The sequence below is a fragment of the Struthio camelus genome, chromosome 6 (genome assembly GCF_040807025.1).
Source record: "Struthio camelus isolate bStrCam1 chromosome 6, bStrCam1.hap1, whole genome shotgun sequence".
Taxonomy (NCBI): Eukaryota; Metazoa; Chordata; class Aves; order Struthioniformes; family Struthionidae; genus Struthio; species Struthio camelus.
In genome coordinates, this window is record NC_090947.1 from 1,599,438 (window position 1) to 1,617,679 (window position 18,242).

General features: G+C 45.3%; 1 protein-coding gene across 1 annotated transcript in view; it reads left to right on the forward strand.

The window, feature by feature from the left end:
• The window catches only part of TRPM8 (transient receptor potential cation channel subfamily M member 8), a 58,521-nt gene that overhangs the window by 15,393 nt on the left and 24,886 nt on the right, over nt 1-18,242 (forward strand). Inside the window, exons 8-15 of the mRNA XM_009681821.2 lie at nt 1,470-1,667; nt 7,105-7,207; nt 11,018-11,136; nt 12,175-12,465; nt 13,616-13,711; nt 13,967-14,096; nt 16,454-16,599; nt 17,315-17,427. Of these exons, the coding sequence (XP_009680116.2) occupies nt 1,470-1,667; nt 7,105-7,207; nt 11,018-11,136; nt 12,175-12,465; nt 13,616-13,711; nt 13,967-14,096; nt 16,454-16,599; nt 17,315-17,427 (1,196 nt within the window). The remainder of the gene's footprint in view (nt 1-1,469; nt 1,668-7,104; nt 7,208-11,017; nt 11,137-12,174; nt 12,466-13,615; nt 13,712-13,966; nt 14,097-16,453; nt 16,600-17,314; nt 17,428-18,242) is intronic.

Genomic DNA, 18,242 nt, shown 5'->3' on the forward strand with positions numbered 1-18,242 from the left:
GAGAGGATTTGGCCATCACTGAAGGATGTTGTTTCTATATGCCATGCAGCATAGTTACTCAGGGCAGCCTTTTGGATTGCATGTATATTATGGAGAGACCTCAAAGCTGCTATTAGCAAATGATACATAACACATTTATCTAATCAGAATGAATAAAACTCACCAAATCGAATGCATACATTCCTATCAATAAATTACTCTGAAGAGTAACCAGATGATGGTTCAAATAAGGCTTCATGCCAGTCTCTTGGTTACTTATCAACGCTACTGATACAGTCAGACATCAGTGTCTGGCTTCTTGTCGCTTATAGGTGAAGCCATCTTCTCAAGAACTGGACTGAATCTCTGATCAGTCCAAAACAATGCAGTAAATTCCATGCTGCAGATGTTTTTCCTTGCCATGCCTTAGTCCTAGCAACGTCAGCCAGGAAAGACTCCCTCTTTCTAGTTTTGTGCCTGTTTGACAACAGGATTGAGCTTTAGTAGAGGAGAAGTGAAACTATTTCAGGCTTCTTTTTTAAAATCCCTGTGATGTATGATATGCACCATAGCTGGGCCTCTCTTAAGAAAACCACTTCGATCAAATTGTCAAGAAAAAATGTATTTTTTGTTTCATGTAGCTATTGTCTAATTGAAAGGTGTAATATATGTTCACAATTTGACAGCTCCCAGTTAACTTCTTTTTTGTGAAACTGCCTCTAAGTCTCTCTAGATAGCTGACAAATATTCTGTCCTTCCTGTGGCTGATCATCACTTGCATTCATTCCTTTTGTCCAATTTGCTGGCAGGCAGCATGTGTTTCAGTGACTGTGTTCTTGATAGTAATGAGCCAAAGGAAATAAATGTCCCCTCTTGTGGTCTTTGCAGTATGAAGATTAATGTTTCTTCTGTCATTTCAGCACTCTTTTTTTTTTCCTTTCTCTTCTGATGGTTATGTAAACAGCATACAATGTTATGTGAGAAACCACCTGAGTAGCTACTTGAAGATTTTCAACAGTAGAATCCAGTATTCTCGTGATGTTAAGGAAATGATCTCTGTGTAAGAGACTGCTGCTTGTATCTCCAACAACTAAAGTAGGGGCCTTGGTAATCAGCTGTGGGGTTTTTTAAGCCATGCTGTGCTATAAAAGTGATTATAGGAAGGCAGCATTGCAATGTGTCCTGAATGCATTTTCCATTTGGCAATTTTCCTGTTCTGATCAGCTCTAATGTTTGGCAGATTGTGATTTCTGTCTCTCAGCCTCTGTGGGGCTCTTTACAGCCCGGTGTCACTTGATGGATGCTGTTTTAAAGAGTTAGCGTTGGTAAGGTATCAATTAGTATTAATGAAAATACTGTTCTGGACCATGGATTTCTGTTTTACTCAACCTAAGTCAAATCTAAAATCTCTAGGCTTTCTTATAGAACAGCAGGCTCAAAAAAATATAGTGATGGTTCAAGTGATTATCTGTCCCTCTTTGTTTCCCCAGTCTATCAATGTGGCCATCAAGAGTAAAATTCCCTGTGTTGTGGTAGAAGGCTCTGGCCGGATCGCTGATGTTATAGCTAGCCTGATGGAGGCAGAAGGCAGTCTAACTTCTTCATGTGTCAAGGAGAGCTTGCTCAGGTATCTGCCTCGCACCATTTCAAGGCTCTCAGAAGAGGAGACTGAGAGTTGGATCAGATGGGTAAGTGTCTGCTACTGCAGAGAGCTGGCAAGGCTGAAAGTGGAAGAGGAATAGTGGGGAAACAAGAGGTCAGAAGCACCCAGTGATTTCAAACTCAGGAATGTTATCACAAAATCAAAGAATCACAGAATGGCCAAGGTTGGAAGGGACCTCTGGAGATCATCTAGTCCCCTCACCCTGCTCCAGCAGGGTCCTCTACAGCATATTTCCCAGGATTGCGTCCAGGCACCTTTTGACTATCTCCAGAGAAGGAGACTCCACCACCTCTCTGGGCAACCTGTTCCAGTGCTCTGTCACCCTCACAGGGAAGAAGTTTTTTCTCAGGTTCAGATGGAACTTCCTGTGGTTCCGTTTGTGCCCGTTGCTTCTTGTCCTGTCACTGGGCACGGCCCCATCCTCTTGTCCTTCAGATACTTGTACACATTGATCAGATCGCCTCTCAGTCTTCTCTTCTCCAGGCTGAACAGGCCCAGCTCCCTCAGCCTTTCTTCACAGCAGAGATGCTCCAGGCCCCTCATCATCTTTGTAGCCCTCCGCTGGACTCTCTCCAGCAATGCCATGTCTCTCTTGTGTCTGCTTCAGGGCTCCCCAGGTCAGTACTCCAGAGGTGACCTCACCAGAGCTGAGGAGAGGGGCAGGATCACCTCCCTCGACCTGCTGGCAACACTCTGCCTAATGCACCCCAGCATCCCATTGGCCTTCTTGGCCACAAGGGCACACTGCTGGCTCATGTTTAACTTGTCCACCAGCATTCCCAGGTCCTTCTTGGCAGAGCTATTTTCCAGCAGGTCAACCCCCAGCCTGTGCTGGTGCATGGGATTATTCCTGCCTAGGTGCAGGACCTTGCACTTGCCTTTGTTGAACTTCAGGAGGTTCCTCTCCGCCCATTTCTCCAGCCTGTCCAGGTCCCTCTGAATGGCAGCACAGTCTTCTGGTGTGCTAGCCTCTCCCCCCAGTTTAGTATCATCAGCAAACTTGCTGAGGGTGCACTCTGTCCCTTCCTCAAGGTCATTGATGAATATATTGAACAAGACTGGACCCAGGACGGACCCCTGGGGGACACCACTAGCCAGAGGCCTCCAACTTGACTCTGCACCATTCACCACAACCCTCTGAGCTTGGCCATCCAGCCAGGTCTCAATGCACCTCACTGTCCACTCATCTAGCCCACGCTTCTGCAGCTTGCCTCTGAGGATGTGATGGAAGAGAGTGTGGAAAGCCTGGCTGAAGTCCAGGTAAACAACACCCACGGCTCTCCCCTCATCTACCCAGCCAGTCATTCCATCCAAGAAGGCTAGCAGATTGGTCAAGCATGATTTGCCTTTGGTGAATCCATGCTGGCTACTCCTGATCACCTCCTTGTCCTCCACATGCTTAGTGAGGACCTCCAGGAGGAGCTGTTCCATCACTTTTCCAGGGATGGAGGTGAGGCTGACAGGCCCCTGGAGTTTCTTCCTGGGGCCTCCTCCTTGCCCTTTTTGAAGGCTGGAGGGACATGGGCTTGTTTCCAGTCCTCAGGCACCTCTCATGAGGTTCTCCAGGACTTTTCCGAGATGACAGAGAGCAGCCTAGCAATGACATCCACCACCTCCCTCAGCACTCGTGGGTGCATCCCATGGGGGCCCACGGATTTGGGGCTGTCAAATTTGCCTAAACGATCTCTAACCTGATCCTCCTCAACCAAGGGAGAGTCTTCCTTTCTCCAGGCTTTGTCTCTCGTCTCCAGGGTCAGGAATTCCTGAGGATTGGCCTTAGCAGTAAAGACTGAAGCAAAGAAGGCATTCAATAACTCTGCCTTCTCTGTATCCTTCGTCATCAGGGCACCCACCCCATTCAGCAGCAGGCCCACATTTTCCCTAGTCTTCCTTTTGCTACTGATGTATTTGAAGAACCCCTTCTTGTTGTCCTTGACATCCCTTGCCAGATTTAATTCCAAATGGGCTTTAGCCTGCCCTGTATCCCTATGTTCCTCCCATGTGGCATATCCCCTTTTCCACATTCTGTACACTTCCTTCTTCTGCTGGAATTTTGTCAGGAGTTCCCTGCTCATCCAGGCAGGTCTCCTGCCCACTTTGCTGGACTTCTCACTCAGAGGGATGTCTCTGTCTTGAGCCTGGAGGAAGTGATGCTTGAATATTAAGTAGGTCCCTGAAGAGGCCAAAGTTAACTCTCCTGAAGTCCAGGGTTGTGATATTACTTATGCCCTGCTTCCTCCTCGCAGGATCCTGAGCTCCACCATCTCATGGTCACTGCAGCCAAGGCTGCCCTCAACCTTCACATCTCCAGTCAGACCTTCTTTGTTTGTTAGTACAAGGTCCAGCAGCGCACCTCTCCTTGTTGGCGTCTCCACCACCTGGGTCAAGAAGTTATCATGAATGTTCTGCTGGAGCCTCCTCAATTGTGCCTAGCTGTGCTGTCTTTCCCAGCAGCTGTCAGGGTGGTTACAGGCCCCGGTTCTCATGGGGGGCTTCAATGGTGAGCCTACTTCCAGCTGTCTGTAGAAGGCCTCATTGACTTCCTCTTCCTGATCAGGTGGCCTGTAGTAAACCCCCACAACCGTGTCACCCATGCTAGCCTGCCCTTTAAGCCTTGCCCATAAGCTCGCAATTTGCTCCTCATCCACCCCGAGGCCGAGCTCAACACATTCTAGTTGCTCCCTCACATAAAGGGCAACTCCACCACCTCGCCTTCCTGGCCTGTCTTTCCTAAAAAGCACATGGCCATCCATGGCAGCATTCCAGTCATGTGAGCTATCCCACCATGTCTCTGTAACTGCAATGAGATCATGGCCCTGCGACCGCACCCAGATCTCTAATTCTTCCTGTTTATTCCCCATGCTGTGTGCATTGGTGTACAGGCATTTCAGAGATGCAATCGAACATGCAGGTTTCTCAGGAGAGGTGCAAGAGGATCCTCCATAGTCATGTCCTGCAGGTACCCAATGGAGGCATCCCAACTTGAGTGGTGTTTTGCTGACTCCCCTGCCACTCTACCACTCCCCTTCCCCCATCTTGCCTAGTTTAAAGCCCTCCTTATCAGGCTGGCCAACCTGTTGGCAAAGACACGTGTGCCCCGCTTATTAAGGTAGATCCCATCGCTCCCCATCAGCTGTTGATCTTCAAACAGGGTCCCATGGTCATAGAAACCAAAGCCCTGCTGCCAACACCAGTAGTGCAGCCAGTTGTTAACTTAGGAAACCCATCTACTCCTCCTCCCGTCCTTTCCCCTCACAAGCAAGATTGAGGAGAGATACCCATCGCAAGATACCCATTAGGTGTGATTTGACAGGACTGAAAAAAGGAAAATCCCAAACACTTCTGTTTTACATGGATGAAAACAGATGGTGGGTGGTCATGTACTTTGGGAAGGAAAGCACAGGTCTGGTTTTGGCTCTGGGCACAGGAGAGCTAAGACTGGATGTTTCATAAGTGCCTGGTCCCTGGATGCTTGTGATTCCTCTGTAGCCCTGGCCGCTGCCTGTGTCTCCTGGCTGATATGCTGGTTGATGTTGCAGTTCCCTTGCGTGCTTTGTGAAGGTGGTGAAACCGGATGCTTGCTGAATCAGGCTTAGCACTGCTAAATCTTACTGGATTGCCCAGAGACTGAGTATTATCTCTGTTACCCCATAGACTTTGCAAGTATAACAATTCTACTGCAGGATCCTCTCATCTCTGCCAGAAACTTTTGACCTTTCTTCCATTATTCATCCCTTAAGATATCAGGCAAGACAGATTTCCCTTATAGATTAGCAGAGGAGCCTTTAGGACTAGAGGCTTATTTGCTCACCATTTCACCATAGCAGTATCCCCACATCATCTCCCGTGGGATACTGCTAAAGAAAGCGTGGCCTTATTAGTACTGTGTACATGGGATGCAGTTGAAGGAAGAACACTGTACATACTCCAGGTCAACCCTAACTATTGTACATACCCCAGTGAACTCTTCTTGTGCTAAGGTTAGGTTGACCAGATGTAGCGCACCCAGGACTTAGTCACTGTTGTGATCCCATGTGTAGGAAGGTTTTTCAGAGACTGGGGAAATTGGAGAGCTAAGGAGAGCATCTGCTGTCTTGGGTTGCTTGGGCCAGTCTCAGGAAATTGTTATGACTTTCTGGTTACCTGACCTTTGGGTTGACCTGTTTTCAGATATGTTTCTGCTCCTCTTAATTGAGGCAGCAAAAAACTGAGCTCAAGAAAATCTGTTCTGTTATTTTTCATAAGTTTTTGTTCCTAGCAGCACTTCAGCTCAGTGAACAATCTATTAACTTGAGCTAATTGACTTTCTCAATTACCTGCCCAAAGCTTTATCCTGGGTTCTAGCTCTATTTTCCTGCCTCAGTCAATTATTTAATACCCATGCCCACTGTGGTGGGGAGTGATTGCATATTAGAACCTCTGCTGAAGTTCCTAATGGGGAATGGAAAATGTTATGTTGCTTCCTGTATGCTTAAGGTCCCTTTTCTTAGTTTTTCTCCCCCCTTCAACTATTTTTTTAATTAATGTACCATTGCAAGTTGTTTGCACACCCCAGAGACTATTCAAGCCCCCAGGCTTTGGTATGTATATGAAGCAAACAAATATCCTGCTGTTGGATTTTAAGGGATTATTGTTTTTAATAAGACCTGAGTTACAATCTGCTTGGCATGAGGAGCCAATGGGACATCCTGCAAGTCCACCCCCTGCACAACCTGCTCTAGCTGACACTCCTTTGAGCAGAGAGTTTGGACTAGATGATCTCCAGAGGTCCCTTCCAACCTCAGTGATTCTGTGACTTTGTAGTAACAAATTTAGAGGAGACAGGACTGGAGTAGGGCATGGCTGTCTGCAGAGAGGCGCCTGCAGAAACTGAGTCCGAAGCTGTCTTTTGAGCTTGGGGGCTGTGGCATCCAAAAACTGAAGGCAAAGATTCGCCCTCTGAGCGGACCATGGTTTGGTCAGCTGACCACACTCTTCACTGCTTATACTGTGCTGCTTTGGAGCATACCTCATTCTTCTGTTAAGAGTAGCTAGGATATTTTATGTTTGTGAGAATGGAAGTGAGACGTCTCTAGTGAGAAATCATCTCTGGTTTTGATGGAGCATGAGGAGGTGGAGATTGTCTTCCAATAAACTGCTGGTGTTGGAGCTCACACCATCACAATCTGTTTTTTCCTTGTTGGTAGTTTCTAATTTCTGAGATTATATCTTTTTTGTCCTCTGAACAGGGAGGACTCAGTTATTTGCTGTATGCTCAGAGGATAATTAATCTTGTACTTTGATTTCAAAAGAAATTTCGTTATCTACTTCTGTCTAGACTTAGGTTCTAACTGACCATGGAAATAGACCTGATGAGAAGCAGCTTTGCTACGTTGTTTTGGGAAGTTTCTTCTAAAGACTCCTTAGGAAATGAGTTGATAATTAGCGTAGTTTCTTTAAAATCTAACTTTTCCTTTTTGTAGATCAAAGAAATCCTTGAGAATCCTCATTTGTTAACAGTTATCAAAATAGAAGAAGCTGGTGATGAAATTGTGAGCAATGCCATTTCTTTTGCTCTGTACAAAGGCAAGTAATTGTATTTCTGTTCAGATTTTTTTAATTAGGTGGAAAAAATAGGTTAGCCTGGGTTTTTGAGTAGTGGGGTTCAGCTTTAGACAAATGCATCCTGACTTCTCAATCCGCAAGGTGAGCTGAGTTGTGAATCTAGAACACATTAGTACTTTTGCAGGAACTAGCACCCTTTTCAGAAATTTGAAGTAACCGCCCCTGAGAGAGAGCAGCAAAGAGAGCATACATGTAGACTCTTGGCTGCTGCATCTATAGGCGACAAGCTTAACTTTGACTGGCCTAGAAACCACTTGCTTTTTTAGGTCTGTAACACTTAGTTTGAGCTTAGCTAACATAGGCAGTGAAGAGGCGCAGCAGTTTGTTTAGCAGTTCGTGCAGAAGGGTGCCAGAAGGCAAGAAAGCACCTTCATTTCTTGTAGTAGTATACAATTCCACAGGTCTAGTCATGACACACTGCAGAGAACATTCCCCAATAGCTGCTGGAGTTCCTGCATCAGCTGTGTCTGAAGCTTCAACCCAGACAGACCCTCTGACAGCAGATGCAGCTCTACAGGTCTCGGGCTGCAGGGAGTGCTTGGGATCTCTCAGTGAGGCCTGGGCTGACAATCAGCTCTCCTGCAGAAGGCATGCTGTTGTTGAACTGTGTCACCAGGGTAAAGGAGTTACAGGAAGAAGTCAGTAGGTTGCATAGCATCTGAGAAGATGAACAAGATAATAGAGAGGGTATTCTTGGCGACCATACAGCTCCAGGAGTCCAAACTTCCCAAAGCAGTGGAGTTGCCAGAAGACTCTGTGCCATTTGAAACAGTACATCATAACACGGTCAAAGAAGGCTGGAAACTGGTCACTTCTCATAGAAGCACTCCTCCTGAAGACTTGCCTTTGAGGAACAGGTTTAGTGCCCTCCAGGCTGATGAGGAGCTGGGCATGGCTTCAAGGGAAGCAACTGGTCTGATAGACACCATGCCATGTGGGAACACCTGGAAGAAGTGGTAGCTGATTGTCAGGGAGACGAGAGGGGAGCCGTGCACGGTCCCACCTGCAGAGGCATGCTCTGCTCTTCCCGCTCTCTGGCTTGCAAAGGTGCCTGCTGTGCACCCTCTCCACCCTGCCCAGACCCACGGCTCCCCAAGCGGAAACCTGAGCGGGCCTGCAGCATGCAGGAACCTCCCTTGGCAGGACTTTCCGGCCCAGGCGCAGCAGCTGGAAGAGCAGACGTGGCCTGTCTTCTGCAAGCTGGCTGCCCCCTGTGAGTGCTGGGACTCTGCGTCTGGAGGCGGCTTACCAGAGCCAAGCTGCTCTTGGAGGAATGCAATCTCTAAAGGGAGTAAAGGGAGTAATGGAGATGGTGTGGCCTGAGTTTCTCAGTCTCGCCGCTGCATGTCTCTGCGGCTGCTGAACTTGGTCCCATGCTGGTGCCAGCTGCCCTGGGGAGCGGCCCCGGCTCTCTCTCCTGTGCCTGGGCAGCAGCTGGGCCGAGTCGTTGCAGAGGTGAGCTGCCAAGCCTCAAGAGCCACTGCTGCTCCTAGCGCTGGGGGCACAACGAGAGGGGAGGGGAGGCTCTTGCATCGGGTTAGAGATCATTTAGGCAAATTTGACAGCCCCAAATCCGTGGGCCCCCATGGGATGCACCCACGAGTGCTGAGGGAGGTAGTGGATGTCATTGCTAGGCTGCTCTCTGTCATCTCGGAAAAGTCCTGGAGAACCTCATGAGAGGTGCCTGAGGACTGGAAACAAGCCCATGTCCCTCCAGCCTTCAAAAAGGGCAAGGAGGAGGCCCCAGGAAGAAACTCCAGGGGCCTGTCAGCCTCACCTCCATCCCTGGAAAAGTGATGGAACAGCTCCTCCTGGAGGTCCTCACTAAGCATGTGGAGGACAAGGAGGTGATCAGGAGTAGCCAGCATGGATTCACCAAAGGCAAATCATGCTTGACCAATCTGCTAGCCTTCTTGGATGGAATGACTGGCTGGGTAGATGAGGGGAGAGCCGTGGGTGTTGTTTACCTGGACTTCAGCCAGGCTTTCCACACTCTCTTCCATCACATCCTCAGAGGCAAGCTGCAGAAGCGTGGGCTAGATGAGTGGACAGTGAGGTGCATTGAGACCTGGCTGAAGGCAGGTGATCCTGCCTCTCTCCTCAGCTCTGGTGAGGTCACCTCTGGAGTACTGACCTGGGGAGCCCTGAAGCAGACACAAGAGAGACATGGCATTGCTGGAGAGAGTCCAGCGGAGGGCTACAAAGATGATGAGGGGCCTGGAGCATCTCTGCTGTGAAGAAAGGCTGAGGGAGCTGGGCCTGTTCAGCCTGGAGAAGAGAAGACTGAGGAGGGGATCTGATCAATGTGTACAAGTATCTGAAGGACAAGAGGATGGGGCCGTGCCCAGTGACAGGACAAGAAGCAACAGGCACAAACGGAACCACAGGAAGTTCCATCTGAACATGAGGAAAAACTTCTTCCCTGTGAGGGTGACAGAGCACTGGAACAGGTTGCCCAGAGAGGTGGTGGAGTCTCCTTCTCTGGAGATAGTCAAAAGGTGCCTGGACGCGATCCTGGGCAACGTGCTCTAGAGGACCCTGCTGGAGCAGGGTGATGGGACTAGATGATCTCCAGAGGTCCCTTCCAACCTCAGCCCTTTTGTGACTCTGTGACTTGTGCTTGTTTCCTTTTCTCCTGCAAAATGCCCTGTTAAAGCTATTACTGATGCTTTGAAAGAGAGTGCATAGTTAGATAAACTAAGAACAAACAAGCAAAGAAGAAACAGTTTATATCCACTGTGGGAACCTTAATTTTCTAGGTCAGCCTTTTCCAAAGCAATGCCATCTCTAGAGATGTAAGCTGCTGCCACAAAATGGAGCCTGGCTTCCTCTGCAGTCATGTGAACAGCCTACAACAGTATTATGGGATCTGGTAGTGTGCTTGATATGGAAGTTTATTCCTGATAATTAGCAAGGTATTCATGGGGGTTTTGGGGATCCTAGGATAGTGTATGGCATCTTTGATAGTAGCCCTTAGCTATATAGCACAATAGGAAGTCAGTCAGGAACAGGAGCAGAGGGTCTTATCTGGTTATACTGCAGAAATTGATTACTCAGTGACCTGCAATGTAAAATGAAGCACCTTTGGTATTCCTGGGTTGAAGAGGTTTAGGAGGGAAAGAAGTAGCCAGTTAGTTAACAGTGAATGTGAATGTGCAGGGCTACTTCCTAACTTTTGCCAACCCCCAGTAGTTTGCTACAGCACATCACTCAAGAGCCTGGACTCTTCACTGTTCCAGCAGAGCAGAACTGGTTCTCCACAGAGGTTGCGGGACTGATCTCACTTTCCTGTCTGTGCATGAAGAAGGCGCCTGAGCATTATAGCTCCCTGACATTTCTTTTGTCAGAACTCCATTGTGGATCCTGCATAATTTTGTGTATGTAGAAGATGTAGGACCCTGCTGAGTCCAGAGGGAAGGCTATGATGTTTTTGTTGATGAGGTATTCAGAGCAGCTTGGTTATGCCAATTTAAGGACAACTGGCCTGAGATCCCAAGAGCTTAGTACCTGTGTTTCTTCCCACAGAGTAGCAGAGGCTGTGTGCATGTTGGATGAAAGTGAAGGTATGCGCACACATGGGCCATAGGTGCATTTCTAAGCCGTCAACGTTCTCTAGAACCTTATTATGAGGATGTGTGTGAGTCTGAGGAAAGAGGTTGGATGGGGGTCTTGTTGCATAGTTGGAAAGAAAGTGAAGAGCAGGGATGAATAAGTATGCCAAGAAGCTCTTCTGTCTTTGATCTTTTACTTAGAGGATTCTTTCTTCTGCAGCTTTTAGCACCAATGAACATGACAGAGATAATTGGAACGGGCAGCTGAAGCTGCTGCTGGAGTGGAACCAGTTGGACCTGGCCAGTGATGAAATCTTCACCAACGACCGGAACTGGGAGGTACAGACCACTTCTGTCGGAGCACAGTGCCATGGGCCAGGGGAGAGGTCAGAAGAGAAAGACATTATAATAGCAGCCCCTACCTCAGCATCTCAGTCCATGAGGATAAGTAACAGCATCCTTTCGTCATTGACTGCTGTAACCACTTGAAAGGGTTATCTGCCCATGCTAGAACCTGGGCCATCCAGCAATGGCAATTGCACGTGGAAAAGAACGATTCTGGTGAGAGTGAGGCAACATAAAGGAAAACATGGCAAATAGCCACGTGTGTCAGTCCTTTAGTTAAGTGATCACTAGTCTATCTCACTTAATGCTGCTGGGTGCTGTCTGAGCAGAGTCGAAAAATGGAAAGGGCGGGGAGTGCCTACTCACGTAGATCAGTCCCTCCAGACTTGCCTTGGAGTCATACACCATAAACAGTTGTGAATTCTGTACTGCCTATTTAGTCCAGCATCTATTTGCTAGACAAATGGCAAACGTCTTATTCAAAGGGCACTAATCAATATATTTTCAGTGGTATAAAAATAGTCAAGAAAAAATACCCCCACAAACAGTATTAGGGCAGCAAGCCTTGTTTATGTGTCTCACTAGCAATAGCAAGGGTAAAATTTACTGTTAAACCAGATATGGGCAGATGGTGATATTTTGAAAGTCCATTTCTCCAGTATGGAGATTCTCAGCAAAATCTGATGAGTGAGCACTGAGAAAGGTTGCCATATAGTGTATGAAAATTTCTATTGTAGGTTCCCACTGTTCCAAAACTTTGAACCTGCTCTATGCATTGTAAGGAGCAGGTCTGTCATCCTTGGAGGCCACATATACAGGTTTGAAGAGCAGCTTTTGATGTTGCAGACAGTGTGGGCAAGGAAGAAACCAGCTGAACTGTTGCTTCAGCCAAGGTTTTTATTTGAGAAGCTTGAAGCTGTAGGACTGCAGTAGGCTGAGACAGGAAAACCATTCATTTGTAATCTGGGAGGATCTTCTCTGCTGTTCACATCTCACATGCTCCCTAATATTCGTCCTTTCATTTCTTTCTAGTCAGCTGACCTTCAGGATGTGATGTTCACGGCCCTAGTGAAAGACAGACCCAAATTTGTTCGTCTCTTCCTGGAAAATGGCTTGAACTTGAGAAAGTTCCTTACCACAGAGGTCCTTACAGAGCTGTACACCAACAACTTTAGCAGCCTGGTGTTTAAGAATCTGCAGATTGCAAAGAATTCCTATAATGATGCACTCCTCACATTTGTGTGGAAGATGGTTGAAGATTTCCGAAGAGGTCTCAAAAGAGATGATAAGAACAGCAAGGATGAGACAGAGATACAGCTCTCAGTAAGTGATGAACAAGTTGATTCCACTACAAGTCCTCTGGAAGGAAAAGAGAAAAAGTTTGTTTTGTTCCTGATATAGCAGGATTTGCTTTAACAATCTTAAGTTTTGTTTTAAATTTAACATATTGCCCTATTTTACAAAATCCTATAAGGACAGGGTCGTTAAACTACAAGAGGAATGGATGAGTTTATTTGCATATTGGGTTAAAAGTTTTTTTTTTTTTTTTATCAGCGCTATCAAAAGCAGGCTCTAGTTTTGTTTGTAGTTTACACCAATGTGAATTCGGAGTCCAGTATGGAGGTGCCATCTGGGCATGAGGAATTTGGACTCTCATATCTTGGTCCATGTTTAATACTTTTAAATGGCAGGGCTAAAGTAAACCTTTCTCGCTGAAAGGGTGTCAAGCACCTTCTGGGCTTTATTTCATTGTCAGGTAGAACTAGACTCCATAGTTATTTAAGCACGGTGGATCCAAGCATTAGATCCAGATCTGAGTTTCAAAACTGGAGTTCAGGCACCAGATGTGAAATTCTGAGAGCGGTTGTAGACTTCAGAGATGCAACATATGTGAAATTCAGGGAAGTTTGATTTGAAACTTCTAGTTCACTTTGACAGCTTCCACTGAAGCTTGTGCTCCTTGAAAGCGTTACTGTTCAGGAATCGTTTCATGATAAGTTTGCCACCCCAGGTTCAAAATGCTTGAATGGAAGAAGATGATATAAAACTTCCTCTCTGTTTTTGAGTTTTTTGTGAAGTTATGGGGCTTGCTTAAACACAAAGGTCTATTGATGTAAAGTTAGGATTCCTTTTAGAGGTTATTGATCCATGATGTGTAAACACAAAGTCAAGCTGTGAACCAGATTATCTAAACTGTGTGGGATAAAGTGGAATGTGACTTTGTCTTGAATTTCCTGTGATGCCCTCTTTAGGAAAAACTGGGGGCTGATTCTTCTACAGAAAATAGGTAAATATAAGGCTACTGTAACTTAGGTTGGCAGAGGACAAATACCAGATAGCCAGGAAAGGAGTTCAGTGGACTGTCTGTAAATGGAAGAAAATATGAAAAAGGAGGCTGGCAGGCTAAGGATTTGTTCTAGGTGGAAGCAGTTTACTGAGCTTAAGTCTGAGGAATTGTTGCTTTTTCTTTCAGGATGAATGTCCTATCACAAGGCATCCGTTGCAAGCTCTGTTTATTTGGTCAGTTCTTCAGAACAAGAAAGAGTTGTCCAAAGTCATCTGGGAGCAAGTAAGTTGAATTTTTCTTTGGTTTCCTTTGCAAACAGCACAGTGGTGTTCGTTGTCTCGGGTTTATAGGTCTTTGAAGGATCCATCTTCAAACACAAAACAACAATAGGTAACTACTAGGTGGCTCTTTAAGTAGGTTTAACATTACCCATTTTGTCTTTGGATGTGTATTTCATACTTGCCTTTCCTAATTTTTTAAATAATGTAACAATTTCCTTTGCGGAAGGCTTTGCATGACTTAACTCTCTTTCCATAGACCAGAGGCTGCACTTTGGCAGCTCTTGGGGCCAGTAAGCTCCTGAAAAGCCTGGCCAAGGTTAAGAACGATATAAATGCTGCTGGTGAGTCTGAGGAACTTGCTAATGAGTATGAGACGAGAGCGGTAGGTAAGTGCTTTTTTTCAAGTCCTTTTGAAATTAAATAGAAGGGGAATTAGATCAGGGAATTGTTTCATTTCGTGGGATGTTGTGTGTTTTAATGAACTCCAGATAGGATGTGTAGCAATGGTGGCATAGCGATGTTTTTGTTTTGTGCAGATAAAACAAATTGATAACCCTGCTAGCTTTGTTCAGCAAAATGCAAGGTAAGATAATTCACTGGATTTGCCTGAAATGCTCTCCAGAATTTCAGGCCTGATTGCAGAGAAGAGAAATGACATCTCAGAAGGAAGTAGAAGGAAAGCTTTATTTAAAAAAAATGTAGATATTCAACATTAAATGCTTCCCTTTAATGCCGAAAGATGTTTTTACTACTTGGAAATCTCTTCCATATCACCTGTTCCTAGTTGAGGCTGTATGGCTCTGCTGGAGGAGCATGCATCCTTATGGGTTGATTTTTGTAGAGAATTTATCCTTTCTTGAGGAAAAAAGCTACATAGTTCTAATAGTAAGGCTAAGGAAGAGAGGTTCCCAGAAATAGGGAGGAGAATACAGAATCGGAGAAGCTTTCTGCGTGAGTGCTAGCTGTAGTCGGCTTAGGAAGAGCCGTCCCTCAAATTTGTGAGAGTACCTCCAGGGAGTGAGGAAAAAATTGCAGATAAAAGTGGATTGAATTCATCAGTTCTGATCTACAAAATAATATATCTTCCCTATTCCAAGAAGATGAGCAAAACCATGACATTTATTGAGAAAGCAGATCTAGCTTGAATATTTTCCTCCTTTTGTATGACATCTAGTTTCTCCTATTGCAAGGATTTTCAACAAATCAGAAGCATCTCATAGGCTGGAGTAACCACCAGTTTCTTATTTAATGAAGTAATTGGTGGCAGAAGTGAAAAAGATGCAATTTTTGTTAAGGACTACCTTTTTTGGAACACTGCTGATGTTTCCTCAGTGCTTAGTTAGCCTTCAGAAACATGCAAATGAAAGCCAACACAGTCATTAGATACCAGAACAAGGATTAATTTGTAGCACCACAGCTTAAGAAATTCAAATTCATCTGTAGTACAGCTCAATGCAGGACTTCTGTTCCTGAACTAAGAGGGAAATACAATACAGTGCCGCCTCTGCAGCTTTATTGCAGGTTATGACCTTGTTCTCTTGCCTGACCTGCAGGTGAATTGAACAGGTGCCATTGAATTCTCTGGGGAAATTCATCAAAATTTATTTGCATATTGTAGTGTTCCTGGCAACACCAGGTGAAGGTATTGCTGTATGTGTACTTCCTTGCAGTTATGGTAGCACAGCTATTTGTGATGTACCTGGGGAAACAAATTGTCTGAGAGGACAATTTCTAGTGGAGGTTGGTTTGCTTTCTAAAAACTCTGATCACTCCTCAAGGCAGTGGCATATTGCAGTTTGTCACAGATAACACTGACAGAACTGTCTGCACGTGGGGAACGTCTAGAGATGGGAATAGCTTTCTTTAGCATATATTGCAGCTGAATGCCTGTGTAATGAAACTGAGGTATGAGATTGCATCCTAGATTTGTATCAGTACCACTCAAAGCAGTGCACCTGGGTCACAGGTCTAAAACTTGTTTGCTTTTTTAATTGCTGCCTTACCTACAGATTTGCCCTGCAAGTCAAACTTGTTTTTTCACTCCACGTGCATTGCTAGTAGAAACATTTTGTAGATAGAATAAGATCTTCATAGCTGCTCTGAAACACCTTTGTTTGCAATGCATTTCCCAGCCTGAAAGCATCAGGTGGTACTCGTCTTCTTGTTTAACTCTGGTGGTAATATGGGACTATTGAGACTGGCGTTGATCTGACAATTATAGTCAAATGAATGAAAATAAGATGAATCAAGGAGATATACAGAATCATTTGAGTTATAGAACCTCATATTTTTCCTCAATTTTTAATGCAGAACTCAACTCAGTGCTGTGTTTCTGTGTAAGCTTATTTAATATTACAGTTTTCCATGCAGACATGAATTTCCTATGAAAGCTTAATATGTGCAGTTGGAGTTGTACGTAATTATGTACAGAATGCTTTACAGTGGTGAAAGTGTGGAAAGAGCTCTTATGTGTGTTTATATGTGTATTATTTTTGAAGTCATTGAAGACAAATGCATCAGAGTCAGTGGAAAACTGAGTCTGAGCTTGAAACTCATGTGTGAGAGAATATGTTGGAGAATGCAGTAGAAATATGCAGCAGGTACCAGATGAATGAATGTTAGTATTGGAGCACTACGCTGGGGAATTCTTATCTTTTGGGCTGTGCAGCTGTGGCTAAATGGGGGCACGGACAGATTTGATAGCGTTGCTTTCTCCCCTCGTGGGACGGCTGCTTTCCTCCAGAGCTGTTCACTGAATGCTACAGCAGTGATGAAGATCTAGCTGAGCAGCTGCTGACTTATTCTTGCGAAGCCTGGGGAGGGAGCAACTGCCTGAAACTAGCGGTGGAAGCTAAAGACCAGCAATTCATTGCACAGCCCGGAGTGCAGGTAATATCAGTGAAAAGAAAGCACATGGGTTTCTGTAACCTTTGCCATCCAGGTCGTTCAAAAGAAAATAAAGCTAATACTCTTGTTATGAAAATGCTACATCCATGTGAATAGTTCATGAAAGGCCATGGCTCAGACCTTGTCCTCCTGAAGTGTGAACATTGTGCTTTGCAAGGGGATGAAGAAGCTATGTCCTGCAGTATCCTTAAAGAACAAACGTTTGCAGCGCTATGAAATGCGTCCCAGAGAGCACTGATTGTGGCTGTCTGAGGACAAGGTGCCTGGCTCCTTTTGCTGAAATAGTAAGTGGCTGATTTGTCCACAGATGCTAAGTCAAGAGAGGGAGGTTTGATTTACAGCTGTAAATCATAACTAGCTAGAGATAGAGATTGCCAGAACTGACTTCTCCCTTGGCACGATTCCCATGCACACACAGTATGGCTGTACTACCTGGTGTAAAAGTACCATACAAATCTGGTCAAGTCCTGCTCAACTTTACTTTGAAATGGTCCTGTAGAGAGGATAGCTGGATTAAGCAACCAGTATACTGTTACTGAAGCAGAAAGCTGTCTGTATTGTGGAACTGGGAATCCCGGTTATTACTTTGTTTTAAATCTCAAGGCTTTTCTCTAAATCTAATGTCCCCTGATAATATTCCCAGGTTATTTTGTTGCTGTTAGAAACGAGGATATTTTCTTCTTCTTCTTCCCTGCAGAATTTCCTTTCCAAGCAGTGGTATGGAGAAATTTCAAGAGATACCAAGAACTGGAAGATTATATTGTGTCTGTTCTTTTTCCCTTTAATTGGCTGTGGTTTCATCTCGTTCAGGTAATGAACTGGGTTCTTATTAGCAGAAATAAAGCAAGTCAGTATAGTCCTAGAATCATAGAATAATTGAATTTGGAAGGGACTTCTGGAAATCATCCAGTCCAACCCCTGCTCTAAACAGGGTCAGCAGGTTGCGCAAGACTATGTCCAGTTGGATTTTGAATATCTCCAAGGATGGAGATTCCACAACCTTTCTGGACAGCCTGTTCCAGTGTTCTATCACCCTCACATCTCTCCACTCTAAGTGTTTGTATGTATTTTGTTTTGTGTGAGCAGCTGAGTCGTGCAATGAGTTTATCCTGATCAGCTCACCTAAGCAGGAAATTATCATGCCTACTCTAGGGATGGAAGAATGGAGTTGCAGGTTAATTGACTTGTCCACATAAAGATAGGGAAGCTTACAGCAGAGCTGGGGGTTGGCATGGCCTAATTTCAAATCGTACTCGCCTTTTGCTGCTTATAGGTCCTCTTTGCTCTTGACAGCACGGTCACATGAGAAAGGCTATTGAAAGGCTACTGTAGCTCAAGAGTGGGCACAAGTGGACCAGAGACAGCTTTCTTGTGGCTTGTCTTTAGTGCCTGTGCTGTTTCTGCTTAACAAATACTTTCTTCTGAATGCTAATAATAATGAGGTGAGGGCTCAAATAAAAGTATTTAGTGGCTGAATGAGCTTTTGACAGAAGTGTTTTCTCATTCTGATCTGGAGTTAGGATGTGCCACTTTACTTGTGTGCCTGAAGTCAGTGGGTGCAGAATGCCTGCCCTGACCGCATACATGTTGACAGCCTTTAATGTTCTGCGCTAGACTTTGCATCC